General features: G+C 39.3%; 1 protein-coding gene across 2 annotated transcripts in view; it reads right to left on the bottom strand.

The window, feature by feature from the left end:
* LOC136867042 (putative inorganic phosphate cotransporter) overlaps window positions 1-12,992 on the bottom strand; it is a 550,887-nt gene that overhangs the window by 65,850 nt on the left and 472,045 nt on the right. For both annotated transcript variants that reach the window (XM_067144142.2, XM_067144143.2), the window contains 2 exons: window positions 8,354-8,590; window positions 447-534 (listed from right to left, as the gene is read on the bottom strand). In XM_067144142.2, the coding sequence (XP_067000243.2) occupies window positions 447-534; window positions 8,354-8,590 (325 nt within the window). The remainder of the gene's footprint in view (window positions 1-446; window positions 535-8,353; window positions 8,591-12,992) is intronic.

Below are 12,992 nucleotides of genomic sequence, written 5' to 3'. Positions count from 1 at the left end.
AATCTCAGCCATAGACGTCCAAGAAAGATCCAGTTTACTCTGTCTGCCATCTAGCAGACCTAGAGTAATACGGAACGTCGAAACTGACGAGCAGACAGCCAGATGGCGTCAAATCGAAATGTCTGCACATGGTAGCTGAGGCCATAAAATTATTATTATTATTATTATTATTATTATTATTATTATTATTATTATTATTATTATTATTATTATTATTATTATTATTATTATTATTATTATTACTGTACAGTGTGTACACTCTGATCATTTTGAAAAATGTAATATTACAATCATAGATAAAAAGATAGGAACATGGACATAATATATGGACAGATCAGTTGGGAAGAGGGAGCAACAGAAAAATAAAGACAAGGAGAATATGTCATTCATATTTTTTGGGTAATTTACACTCTACTCATTACATTAATATTTAAACTTCAACATACCTGCAAACACAAACGATCCCAAGATACCTCTTTCTTGTGCTGGAACCCACTGAGCAAGGAGAGCATTCAAGGCTGGGAATGTAGAACCCTAGAACATAGTCATCAATTTCTGTGCTCAAACAGTTTACTAAAAACATAGAAAAATTGAATACATGAGTGGCAACCAATCAAAACATATACAGTTTTGCCAGAAAGTTTAGGGACTCACTATAATTTGAACATATGCAACCCTGTCGCTGTATTATTAGCTGGTATAACTAATTTTTTAACTGTTAATTAACATTGAGAAAAGAATACTTTTTTGGTGCAAACCAGGAATTTCTACGACAGAAAATGTTAGTCTTTTAAAGAAAACAAATATTTTGACTTTTTTTGACAATAAAATTCAAAATGGCTGAGTAACTAACTGTGATGCTATTTTGAATCATTGCTGGATTGTTTCCAAAATATTATATTTTAAATTAGCAAGGATGAAATAACCGTTGAAAATTGATTTCACAAACATCCGAGCATTTTCTGAGTTTTAAATTTACTACAGAAAAGTGGTGGAAATGATGGTATAAATTGTTTGATATAACTTTTGAATGGAATCACCTAGCGTATGCAGATCTTGTGTCGCCTACCGATCGGATCCTAAGGAATTCTGCTGTCCAAACAGCGACGTGCTAGATGCTTCCATTTGGAATTTATATCAAACAACTTATGCCATGATTGCCCCCACCCTTGTCCAGGAAAACCAAACTCGGGTAAAGTCCAGACATTTGCAAAGTAAATTTTCAAGGGACATATCATTCTTGCAAATTTAAAATATAATATTTTAGAAACAATTGAGCAATAAATCAATCACAGTTGGTTACTCAGTTACTCTGCATTTTATTTTCAAAAGATTTAAACATTTTCATTTGCTTAAAACACTATACAATTTTCCAGAAAGAGCAACCATCATCGTAAAAACTCCTAGTTTGCACCCAAAAGGATACTAGTTTCATAAGGTTAATTTCAAACAAAACATTGTTATGCCACCTAATAATATAAGGACAGGGTCGCATATGTTCAAATGATAGTGTGTCCCTAAACTTTCTGGCAAAACTGTAATGTTCACCACTGGACAAAACTGAGTTTCATGGAGTATTTTTGGTGCTCTACATGTTATCGCATTCAGATTTTACTTATCTGTATAATGTAACATTGAAATAATATCTTGAAAGTGAGCTGTTAAAACAAATCGTATATTGTCCACGCGGGTGACTGAATCAGAACGTATAATGTCCACCGATGAGATATTTTCATTTTATTTTCCTTTCACGAAATGTATAAAACGTAATAAATATATGGTAGCCTACTCTAGACAATAATATCTGCCTGTAACAAATTATTGTATTGAACCAGTCAGGGGCATAACATTAGAGCATGCAATGCAGGCAGGCCCGGGTCTTTAAGGGGCCCAGCAATCTCCTTGCAAAAAAAAAGTTAGGGGTGATTTTGTTTGTTCTTTTTTTACAAATTGTATGTAGAGGAATTCTCGCTTGACTGCATCTAGTGGCAGTTTATTGTATTGAGTGTAACACAGCACTGCTATAAACAAATGCCTTGCCGTTTCTCGCAACACTGCGCCAAATTATTTTTAAATAATTACAGCAATGAAAATTGATACCAAACTATCATATTTTTATTGCAAAGTTATACTTTCTTGCTGTGTAGTGCACCAATTTTGCAGAACATTTTAACTGTTGTCGCACATTTACTCAACAACAGTTTGACAACCAATTAGAAGTAACTATTAGTAGTAACAATCAGTCCGACTCAGTTTTGAATGAGGTATCTTTCCGTGAAGTTAATAAAAGGCTTAACAGTTGTGCGGTTTGATATTTTTGAAACTTTACATGGATTGGGGCAAAAGTCATGGCTACTAATTTTTTTCTTGTAGATATGTGAACGGATCACAAATGTATATATGTCGTGTGGAAGTTCTGAAGGCATAGTGTGTATGGCTCTGTGATAGCTGGTAGTAGCGCAGCGAGGGCTGTGAAATCAGTCAGTTGGTGAGTGTCGTGCGAGATGGAAGTAACCCGTGTTGAGCAGCGCGCTTACATCAAAATAGCCGTTCTCCGAGGGAGAAATGCAATTGAATGTCACAGTGAATTCGTGGAAGCCCTTGGGAATAATGCCCTAACATACCGTACAGTAGCACGGTGGGTAGAAAAGTTTCATCAAGGACGTGTGTCAACCAGTGATGAGCAACATTCGGGACGACCTGTCAGTGTGTGGACCGACGTGTCACGTGCCGTCATTGAGCAGCTCCTGGATGAAAACAGACAATGGACACTACTGGAGTTAGAGAGGGCAAGTGGCATCGAGAAACGCACCATCCACAGGATATTGCATAATGAGTTGCAACTGCGCAAAATCACATCGCGGTGGGTACCGCATGCACTGACGGAAGTTCAAAGGTGGGTGCGCTATGCAATATTCTCTGACCACCTTGCACGCTGGCAACAGGACAGCAATCAATTCTTGTCACAAATAATCACCATCGATAAATTTTGGGCCACGGCATAAGAGCCAGAACTGAAACATCAGTCCGCAGAGTAGCGACATGCTTGACCACCAAGGAGGCAGAAGGTCCGTCAGAATCCTTCCCCAGTCAAACTGATGGTGATGGTCACGTATGATGTCAGGGGTGTCATTGTTTGCCACTTTGTTCCACATGGCAGAACAGTGACTGCACAGTACTACAGGGACTTCCTGGTGTGACAGGTACGACATGGCGTTCGGGAGAAACGCCCGAATCTTGTGGACAGTGCAATAATCCTGCACAACAATGCAAAAGCACATAAAGCAGAGTGTGTAGGGCAGCTACTGTGACGTTGCGGATGGGAAGAATTGGAGCATCCACCGTACTCCCCTGACATTTCGCCCTGTGACTTAGATCTCATTCGAAAGATTAAGGAACTACTATGTGGTAGGTGGTTTGCAACATGAGAGGACACTGCTAATGCTGTGCGCCAACAGGTAACCCGATTCACACATGGTGCGGAAAATGCTGAGGCAGATGGTATTCAGCGCCTCCCACATCGTTGGCAGCATGTGGTGTCAGTAGCAGGGGACTACTTTGAGGGTCTTTAGGCCCAGGTTTGTCATGTCAACTTTATGTGTACTGTGTTGTGATTCTTTTGCACCGGGAAGGCAATATTGCCCTGTATACTACCGTAATAAATTAGTGTGTTATGATATTTCAGTGCTATTCATTGTCCACACATAAGAAAAAAATAGTTGCCATGACTTTTGCCCCAACCCTCATGTTTGAACCGTTTTTGGTTTAATTTTGTTTGTAAGTTATATTTTTCTGTGTTTTAATCAAATAAATTATTATAACTGAGACTTCGGTAAAGGTTACAGAGTATAGTTCCATAGTTACTGGAAAATTAAACCAATTAAACTTAACTACAACCAACTAAGTCCTAAGTGGTTCATGGTTGGCAGTTCAGCAGCTTAGCTGTTAAACCACGGATGTAGTCAATTGGAATCTATTAAACATTATTTAATAAAAATCTTACAATAATGAATAAGATTTGTTCATATAACTTGACAATAGGCCTATATTGTATTATTTCTACCAGATGTAATTAAATTTAGATTAAGTTATTCATAGCTTTTACATTTTATTTGTGGGGGCCCAAATTTGTACTTTGGCAGGCGGGCGTGTATCACATTCGTTACGCCCCTGGAACCAATTTTTACAAAGTAATTTTAGTCTTTGTTGAAATCCTTCAGGCAGATATTCATTTTATACTGTTCTAATTAGGTACGTAAATTTGAAGTGACTAAAAATCTAATTTTGTAAGTTATAATTTTCAGGCATTAAAACTAATGTGAATTAATGATGATAAAAATACAGAACACTCATCAAAAGGTATAATGTCTGATAAAATAGATCAAAATGTATATTGTCCAAAATGTAAATTAACTTTCTAACATCAGCAATGAATTATTGATCTCTTGCAACATGACAACTAATTCAATATCCCAATAAGAAACTAAGTATGAAAAATGTATTATATTTTATTGAATAATTTAGGAGCTATCAGTTTTTCACTTCCCCTTAAAATTTGTGTTAATGGACATTACACGTTTTGATTTGTTGCTCCTCAATGGTCTATTGAGAAAAAAAATTTCAAAATAACTCTTAGAGGCACTTCATTGGCTGCCTCAGCAGACAAGCTGGGATACCTCACAGACTCAGCAGCCAAGTACTGATCTCCAGAATGACCTAACAGTGTCACGTCAAGAAAATTGATGTCCAGCCCAGCAACACCATGCATGTCATCAATGGCACTATCAAACCTACTCCAACATACTGATTGCCAGCTTTTGTCACACATTGCCTCCCAAGCTTGCACCACTCAGATACTCTTATCCAAGAGTTTGATAAGATTTTATTAAACCCAGTACTTCCCATCGACAGAGATGTCATGGATCTTTGGAGACCTAGGCTGAAATTCCACCGTCTTCCCACAAAAACAGCCAGGCTGTTGATGGCTTCAGTCTAACAGCAAAATGGAAACAGCAATGGACAGATGCAGCTATAGAGTGGCATAGCCTCTGATACAAATCATATTCCAGCTGGTTTTGAGCTCCTAGAAAGAATGTGGACATCTAGGTTCTGAACTAACTGCAGAATATGTGCCTTCACACTACATCAGTGGAGCTTTGAGAACTCTCTAGGATATGATTATGTGCAGAATTCCAGACCAATTTGCACTTATCAGGTATGAATGCCCTCGTATTTCAAAGAGACAAGTTCAGTAAGGAGCTGGTCCTTGCTAACAGAATTTACAGCACTGGGCGAGTTGGCCATGCAGTTAGGGACACGCAGCTGTGAGCTTGCATCCGGGAGATAGCGGATTTGAACCCCACCATTGGCTGGCCTGAAGATGGTTTTCCGTGGTTTCCCATTTTTACACTTGGCAAATGCCACGACCACTTCCTTCCCACTCCTAGCGCTTTCCTATACCATCGTCACCATAAGACCTATCTGTGTCGGTGTGACGTAAAGCAACTAGCAAAGAGATTACAGTCACAGATTGTGAAGATTCTCTACATAACAGCTGATAGTTGGTCTTGAATATGTCTATCATAGAAGTAGGAAAATAAAAGGATTTATGAATACATCCATCCATTCATAGTGACTTATCACAAATATCGAAGAGGAAAAATATAAGCTAAGTACAAGCTGTGTAGTCTATAGCAGTGGTATTCAAAGTGTGGTACACGTACCACTAGGGGCACGTGGGGCCACCTCAAGGATTACGCAACCTTATCGTAATTTCTAACTGTTTTCAGTGAGCGTTCAGAAAAGAGTTGATCCAGCTCATTTTTGATAAAATCTTGTTTTGATTTAGAGTTTCTGTCTACCACTACACAACATACCCTTTCCGAACTATTCATTCTAAAAAATGTGTCAATTTGTATCCTCCATTGACTAGGTATGTAAAAATGCTTACTTATGCTGCACTGCTCTTTTATTAATTTTTTGTTTCGAAACCCACTCATTCATTTAATTTTTTCAATAGCAGTATATATAGAGAAGCCTCCGTGGCTCAGGCGGCAGCGCGTCAGCCTCTCATCGCTGGATACCGTGGTTCAAATCCCGGTGACTCCATGTAAGATTTGTGCTGGACAAAGCGGAGAAGGGACAGGTTTTTCTCTGGGTACTCCGGTTTTCCCTGTCATTTTTCATTCCACTAACACTCTCCATTATCATTTCATAGCATTTATCACTTATTAATAAATCACCTTGGGAGTGGCGACCCCATTGTAATAACAGCCTATATATGTTTCATTCATTACATCCCTGACCCGGTCAATGACTGGAAAACAGGTTGTAGGTTTTCATTTTCAGTATATACGGTACAATAGTAATTGTTGCATTAATAATACTCTTAGATGATTGTTGCTAGGCAATGAAAACCTCATAATTCCACTCACGAGAAAACCACGTTTCTCCATCTGTCTTGTGTGAGGGCTTGCCGTTTTGCCCCAAAAGGGAACAGAAGAGTCCAGTGGTCGTATAATTGGGCTATCATTAAACAATGAAAATGCCAGGAACAGTTCTCCGACCATTGCTGACCGCTCAGTTTTGGTCTGAAGGAGTTACGAGGTTTTCTTTGCCCAGCGACGATGAAACACAAAAACATATTAAATATGTTTTATTAAATATATTTCAATATGTTTTTAATTAATTAATTAAATAGTTCACTTGTAAAGTGATGTGTATTGATTGAGTGGACCAAAACCTAACATTGTTTCTAAGTTTTAACTGTATCAATACGGATCTACATGATGAAGTTTGTAAATTGTAATGATTAAACACAATACATTATTGTTGGGGGATAGGGTGGTGTAGCAAATTAGCTTCTTGACATTCATCCTGACGACCGTGGATTGAATCCTGGTGTTACTGGGGTGGGATTTTCAGTTAAAAATCCCGTGATATCAGGAAGGGCAAGCGACCTTAAATCCCTGGCCACAACTATTTCATGCCTCAGTGTGTGCAGAGACCCTGAGCAACCGGGATAAGCTGCGGAAGGTGATGGTGCTCATTATAGTTAATGCATGGTGTAAGAAGTTTGATGATTATGGAATGAAATTGAACCTATCAAAAACAGTAGCATTGAAAATCAGCAGACATAATACAGAGTGCAACATAAAAATACAGGACCACCAAGTTGAAGTAGTACACCAATTCAGATAATTAGGAAGCATAATGGCTAGTAATAATAGAGCTGAGATAGAAATAACAAACACAGTAACCAAAGGCTCTAACTTTTACAGCATCGTTAGACACCTACTATGGGATGAGAAGGTCGCACAAAGAACAAAAATGACCCTGTACAAGTCATATTTCATTCCCATCCTTACATATTCTCTGGAAACCTGCACACTAACATCAAAGGATTGTAGTAGGATTCAAGCCTGTGAAATTAAATTTCATAGAACTGCCCTCCAAAAGACACAACTTGATCACGTGAAAAATGATGAGATCTGATCTAACCTAGGTCTAAATGAATAGATGAAGGAAAGACTTAGGTCATCTAGACTTAAATGGTTTGGGCATGTTAAACAAATGAATAGCACAAGGTTACCATGTGCTTATTTGGAAAAGAGAATAACAGGTAGAATTTTTTTTTTTGCTAGTTGCTTTACGTCGCACCGACACAGATAGGTCTTATGGCGATGATGGGACAAGGAAGGGCTAGGAATGGGAAGGAAGCGGCCGTGGCCTTAATTAAGGTACAGCCCCAGCATTTGCCTGGTGTGAAAATGGGAAACCACGGAAAACCATTTTCAGGGCTGCCGACAGTAGGGTTCGAACCTACTGTCTCCCGAATACTGGATACTGGCCGCACTTAAGCGACTGCAGCTATCGAGCTCGGTATAACAGGTAGAAGGCCAGCTGGAAGACCAAGAAGAAGATGGGTGGACCAACTGAGGGAAGACGTGGAAAGAAGAGGATGGAATTGGGAATTTGTCATGGACAACAAAATCTTTTTTTGAATAGGCAACTTTGGAAGACATTCGTTTTCAAACACCCTACCCAGCTCGCTGGAAGGGCAAGCCGATGATGTTGATGATTATTTTTCATCCAGCAACAATCATTTGTTATTTCTGATGTAATTACAATATACTCTACTTCAGGGGTATGAAGGTAAAATAATTGAATTTTAGGGCCACACCAACAAAAAAGTTTGAATACCACTGGTTTATACCATTGCCTAAATCCATAAATATTGATTGTGATGCCCATTGGCTATTGATAAAGATTTCTGAAATATGTGAATTTAAATGGATGAAGTTTCTAAGGTGCACAAGAAAAAATTGAAGTCCTTTATTGCTATTGCGCTTACCTCTCCAAGTCCTTCAAGGAAACGGACAGCGAGGAGCATTTGCCACCCACCTTCCCGTGCTGCTACGGGAGTAAGAAGTGTAAATATTGCCGTACACAGAATGCCAAGTCCAAGGGAGTATTTGCCACCAAACTTCTCAGCCAGCATTCCACCTGGCAAATGAGTGATGACATAGCCCCAGAAGAAGGAGCTGAGAATAAGTCCTTGTTTCTCCTCATCCCAGTCAAATTCTCCTTGCTGCAACACACAAGCATCTGTTATAGTCCTCAATACAGTTAATACCAGAATTAAGTTGTGGTAGTAATGAAAGTAGCCATTGCTGCTAATGATAATTATGAAAATGAGAGGAGTTTGTTCACAGGTAATGATTTAATACCAAGGTCATAAAATAGTTTTATTTCTATTCTTTTTATTTCAAAGGAATTAACTTATAAATGTTATAATTCTTTGTTACACAAGAATATGATCATAGTATGAGTGGTCATGTTAAACTAATAGCCCGCTGTTTGCTTATTCTTGAGTCCCTATTTGATAGTTAAATACCTATTCATTTCAGTTCATGGTATATACCAATGCAAACTACAATCACTACACTCCTATTAAATCATACTTTTCAGAAAACATGTATTTTCTTCCCTTTCACAGCCATCAGTTACTTAAAAGTGTTTTGTAGTAATATTATTAACCTATTTCCCATGAGTGAATAATCTCATATACTCAAACTTTACAGGGTGGCCCAAAAGTCCATTAACATTTGACAAGGCAACACTTCACGGAATATTGGAGGTAGAGAGGTAATAATTAACACACATTATTGACATGACATGGGGTTTAATTGACACCAAAATAAAGTACACAAAACGACCAGTACAGTAGGTGGTGCTGGACAGCAACACACTAGGTACCAATGGCCACACATACTTGACATGAGATGGGGTTTTATTGACACCAAAAATGAGTGCACAAACAGGCCAACAGGTGGCGCTGGATAGCAATACGTCGGTGGTGCCGCATGAGACCCATGTACAGTATAAAAGGAGCGGTCGTGAGAGAGGGCATCAGATGTGTCTGCAATCGTGACACGTCATGCTTGGCCTCCCCGGTCGTCCGACTCAATCCGTGTGATTATTGATTGTGGGGTTACCTGAAGTCACAAGTCTACTGCGATCATCCGACCTCATTAGGGATGCTAAAAGACAACATCCGATGGCAATTTTTCCCCATACTTATGGATATGCTGTACAGTGCTGTTCACAACATTGTCCCTCAACTACAGGTATTGTTGATGAATGACAGCTGACATCTTGAGCATGTATTATAAAGAACACTATCTTTGCTAAACCTTGATTGTTATGCTAATTATTGCTTGTGTATCATATGAAGCATCATCTGTTGATCATTTTGTGCGCTTTATTTTAGTGTCAGTAAAACCTCATATCATGCCAATCATGTGTGTCATTTATGACCTTTTTACCTCTAATATTCTGTGAAGTATTGTCTCGTCAAATGTTAACAGACTATTGGGTCACCTGTACACAAAAGGCACTACTGAGAGGATGTTTGACATGTTTAAAGATGATTTTCCATGGTGTCCCATTTTCACACCAGGCAAAATTCTGGGACTGTACGGTACCTTAATTAAGGCCACAGTTGCTTCCTCCCCATTTCTAGCCTTGTCTCATTCCATCATCACCCTAAGACCTGGCCGAGTCGGTGCGACATAAAAGAAATAGCAAAAGAAAAGGTGACACGTTTAACTGGTTAATTTATATTTGGCGAATACAGAAGTCTGACTGGGATATAAAACAAACAAACAAACAAACAAACAAACAAAACCCATGGCCCTACAGTCCAGATGAGTATTAGCCTACCAAGCGAATGCTGCTCAGCCTGAATGCCTGCAGATTACGAGGTGATGTGCGGTGGGCGACGAATCCTCTTGGCTATCATTCTCAGCTTTCTAGACTGGGGCCTCGATCTGTCCATCAGGTAGCTCCGCAGATATTGTCACGTAGGCTGAGCGAACAACGAACCAGCCCTCAGGCCCATGTAAAAAGACCCTGCCCTATGACCAAGCTTCCTCTCAGTAAGATTTCCAAGGACACAGTTCATAAACAGTGATGTTTGAGAAGACCTAAAGAACAAACATTCATAGAAGTAACGTCTTGACCCTTCGCTAGTGTATGTAAGAATGATATTTGGATTGCTGTTTCCTGATCCATTTGGTGATAAAATTCAAAAGATGATCTTGCTGTGTGGTCGGGTACCATTTTAATCGTATCTGTACAATCTTCTGAGAAAATGGTTATCATAATGTTTGTTAGAATGCAACATTCACTTGAACTTCCCCTGCCATAGCTGTCTCCATTTGTATAAATAAAATGGCAAGGAGAGTAAGTATTCTAGCACTACCAGGCCAGGCTATCTGGACTGTAATACCATGAGGATTGTTAGTTAGTTACAGGGGCGTAATGTTAGGGCCTTCAAGGCCTGCAACGCAGGCAGCCCCGGGCCTTTCAGGGGCCGCACAGACTGCTCGCAAATAAACAAAATTAATATAACTCAATTTCGAACAAGATCTCTCTGTACAAAGGTAATAATAAATTAGGCTTATCAGTTGTGCAATTTGATCTTTTTCAAATTTCATTTAAACATTTTGTATATATTTTTTCTTTCTTCTTTTTTGTAATTGAATAAATTATTATAACCGAGACTTTTACAGAGTATAGTTCTGTAGTTACTGTAAAATAAAACCAATTAAAGTTAAGTTTGAACATCTAAGTGGTTCACGGTTGGCAGTTCATGAGCTCAGCCGTTAAACCACAAAGGAAGTCAAATAAAACCTGTTATACATTATTTTTTAATAATCTTAAGATGACGAATAATCCCTTTGTTTATATAACTTGACAACATATGTGTTACTTCTGCTTGCTGTAATTAAATTTATATTAAGTTATTCATAGGTTTTTATAATGTGAGGGGGATGCGAATTTCTATTTCGACAGGCAGGCCTGAATCGCATGTGTTACGCCCTTGGCTGGTTAGTCAGTCAGTCAGTCAGTCAGTCAGTCAGTCAGTCAGTCAGTCAGTCAGTCAGTCAGTTAGTTAGTTAGTTAGTTAGTTAGTTAGTTAGTTAGTTAGTTAGTTAGTTAGTTAGTTTGCTTGTTTGTTTGTTCATTTGTCACTTTATCTAATTCACCATAAAACTCCTAAGTTTCTTCCTCGCTGACAGCACGTGACATGAAGCAACAAGGAGTGATCTTCAGTGTGATATGTATGATTCTATCATTAATGCATGAGCACCCGACAACTGCTAGATGATAAGGTCCAATGACTGCAGTGCTGTTTGTGCTGTCATTTTCAGGTTCAGAGCAACACTAATGTGTCTCAGAGGGACCTAGGATATCAAAACTGTATTTTGCCCTTTTATCTTCTATAATCTGGCATTTTTCAGGCTGTAAAAGCTCTCTTACACTTCATGTGGCTATTCTGTTCTGACACCAAAAATATGGTCTTTTGTCACTGTTAATTAATCCAGTAACATATTTTCCACACGAAGCCCGGCAGTCTACTGTTGTGTGCCCAGTCACCAATATCATACAAAGACAAAGACACCTCCATACAGGCCATGAAGGCCCTTGGAGGAATGGAAGGTAAAGGCTTCCACCATTGTTAACCGCGGCACGTGATGAGGTAGAGTGGTTAGCTCTATGCCCGGCCGCCTTTGCGTCCAGGAATTAACCTGGTTCTCATTTTTGGTGCAGGCTGAGTGAACCTCAGGGCCATATGCACATCTGGAAGTGGAAATGTTGTTTCTTAAATTTTTGATTTCCTGATGGGGATTCAAACCCATGTCCTTCCGGGCGAACCGAGCACACCTTTACTACCTCAGCCAGGCAGCCCCTAATATCACACACCATTCACCTAAAATGGTGCCAGTTGTCAGCTGGATCACTTGACATACTCAATTCCACATCAGCCATTTCCATTGAAGGTTCTCTTGGGATAGTAGTGTGATAGTCTCTTGTTGCCTTCCACACCACAGTATGGTAGCCACTGATGCTAATCCACTTATGCCCACAATGATCCAGTGATGAGTTGGTACAACGTCGCTTCTTACCCCCCCATTCTGGTACTGATAGGTACTGCTGTCATCTGTTAGTCTATTATAGGCTGTCCCTAAGTGGGATGTATTGGTAGCCGCCTATTCTGGATCAGATACTGCCGTATTCTTTTGTACCAGCCATAAAAAGCAGGGCTGTCACTTGCATCAGCTCTACTGTACTGAAGTCTTCTTCATCACATTTCCTGCCAGTGTGGTCTTCATCACATTTCCTGCCAGTGTAGACTTCATCCACATCCCTGGGTAGGGGTTGTGGATTTTTAAGCAGCATTTCCTCCACTAAGTATCCACAATCCTTCCTGGAAAAACTCTCCTGTTCAAGACTGTTGGTCTCCCCAGGATCTCAAGATAGTTCACACTGCCTGACATTCTGTGTTGAGTCATACGCTGTACAGTTCTATTCCATTACCATTACTTCGAACATTGATCTTGAAATTCGAAAGACGTTTCTGAAGACTTTTGTCTGCAGTGTGGCATTGTATGGAACTGAAACATGGATGATAACTAGCACAGAAA

The sequence above is a fragment of the Anabrus simplex genome, chromosome 3, assembly GCF_040414725.1.
Source record: "Anabrus simplex isolate iqAnaSimp1 chromosome 3, ASM4041472v1, whole genome shotgun sequence".
NCBI classification, from domain to species: Eukaryota; Metazoa; Arthropoda; class Insecta; order Orthoptera; family Tettigoniidae; genus Anabrus; species Anabrus simplex.
This window is presented reverse-complemented; position numbering and strand designations above follow the sequence as displayed.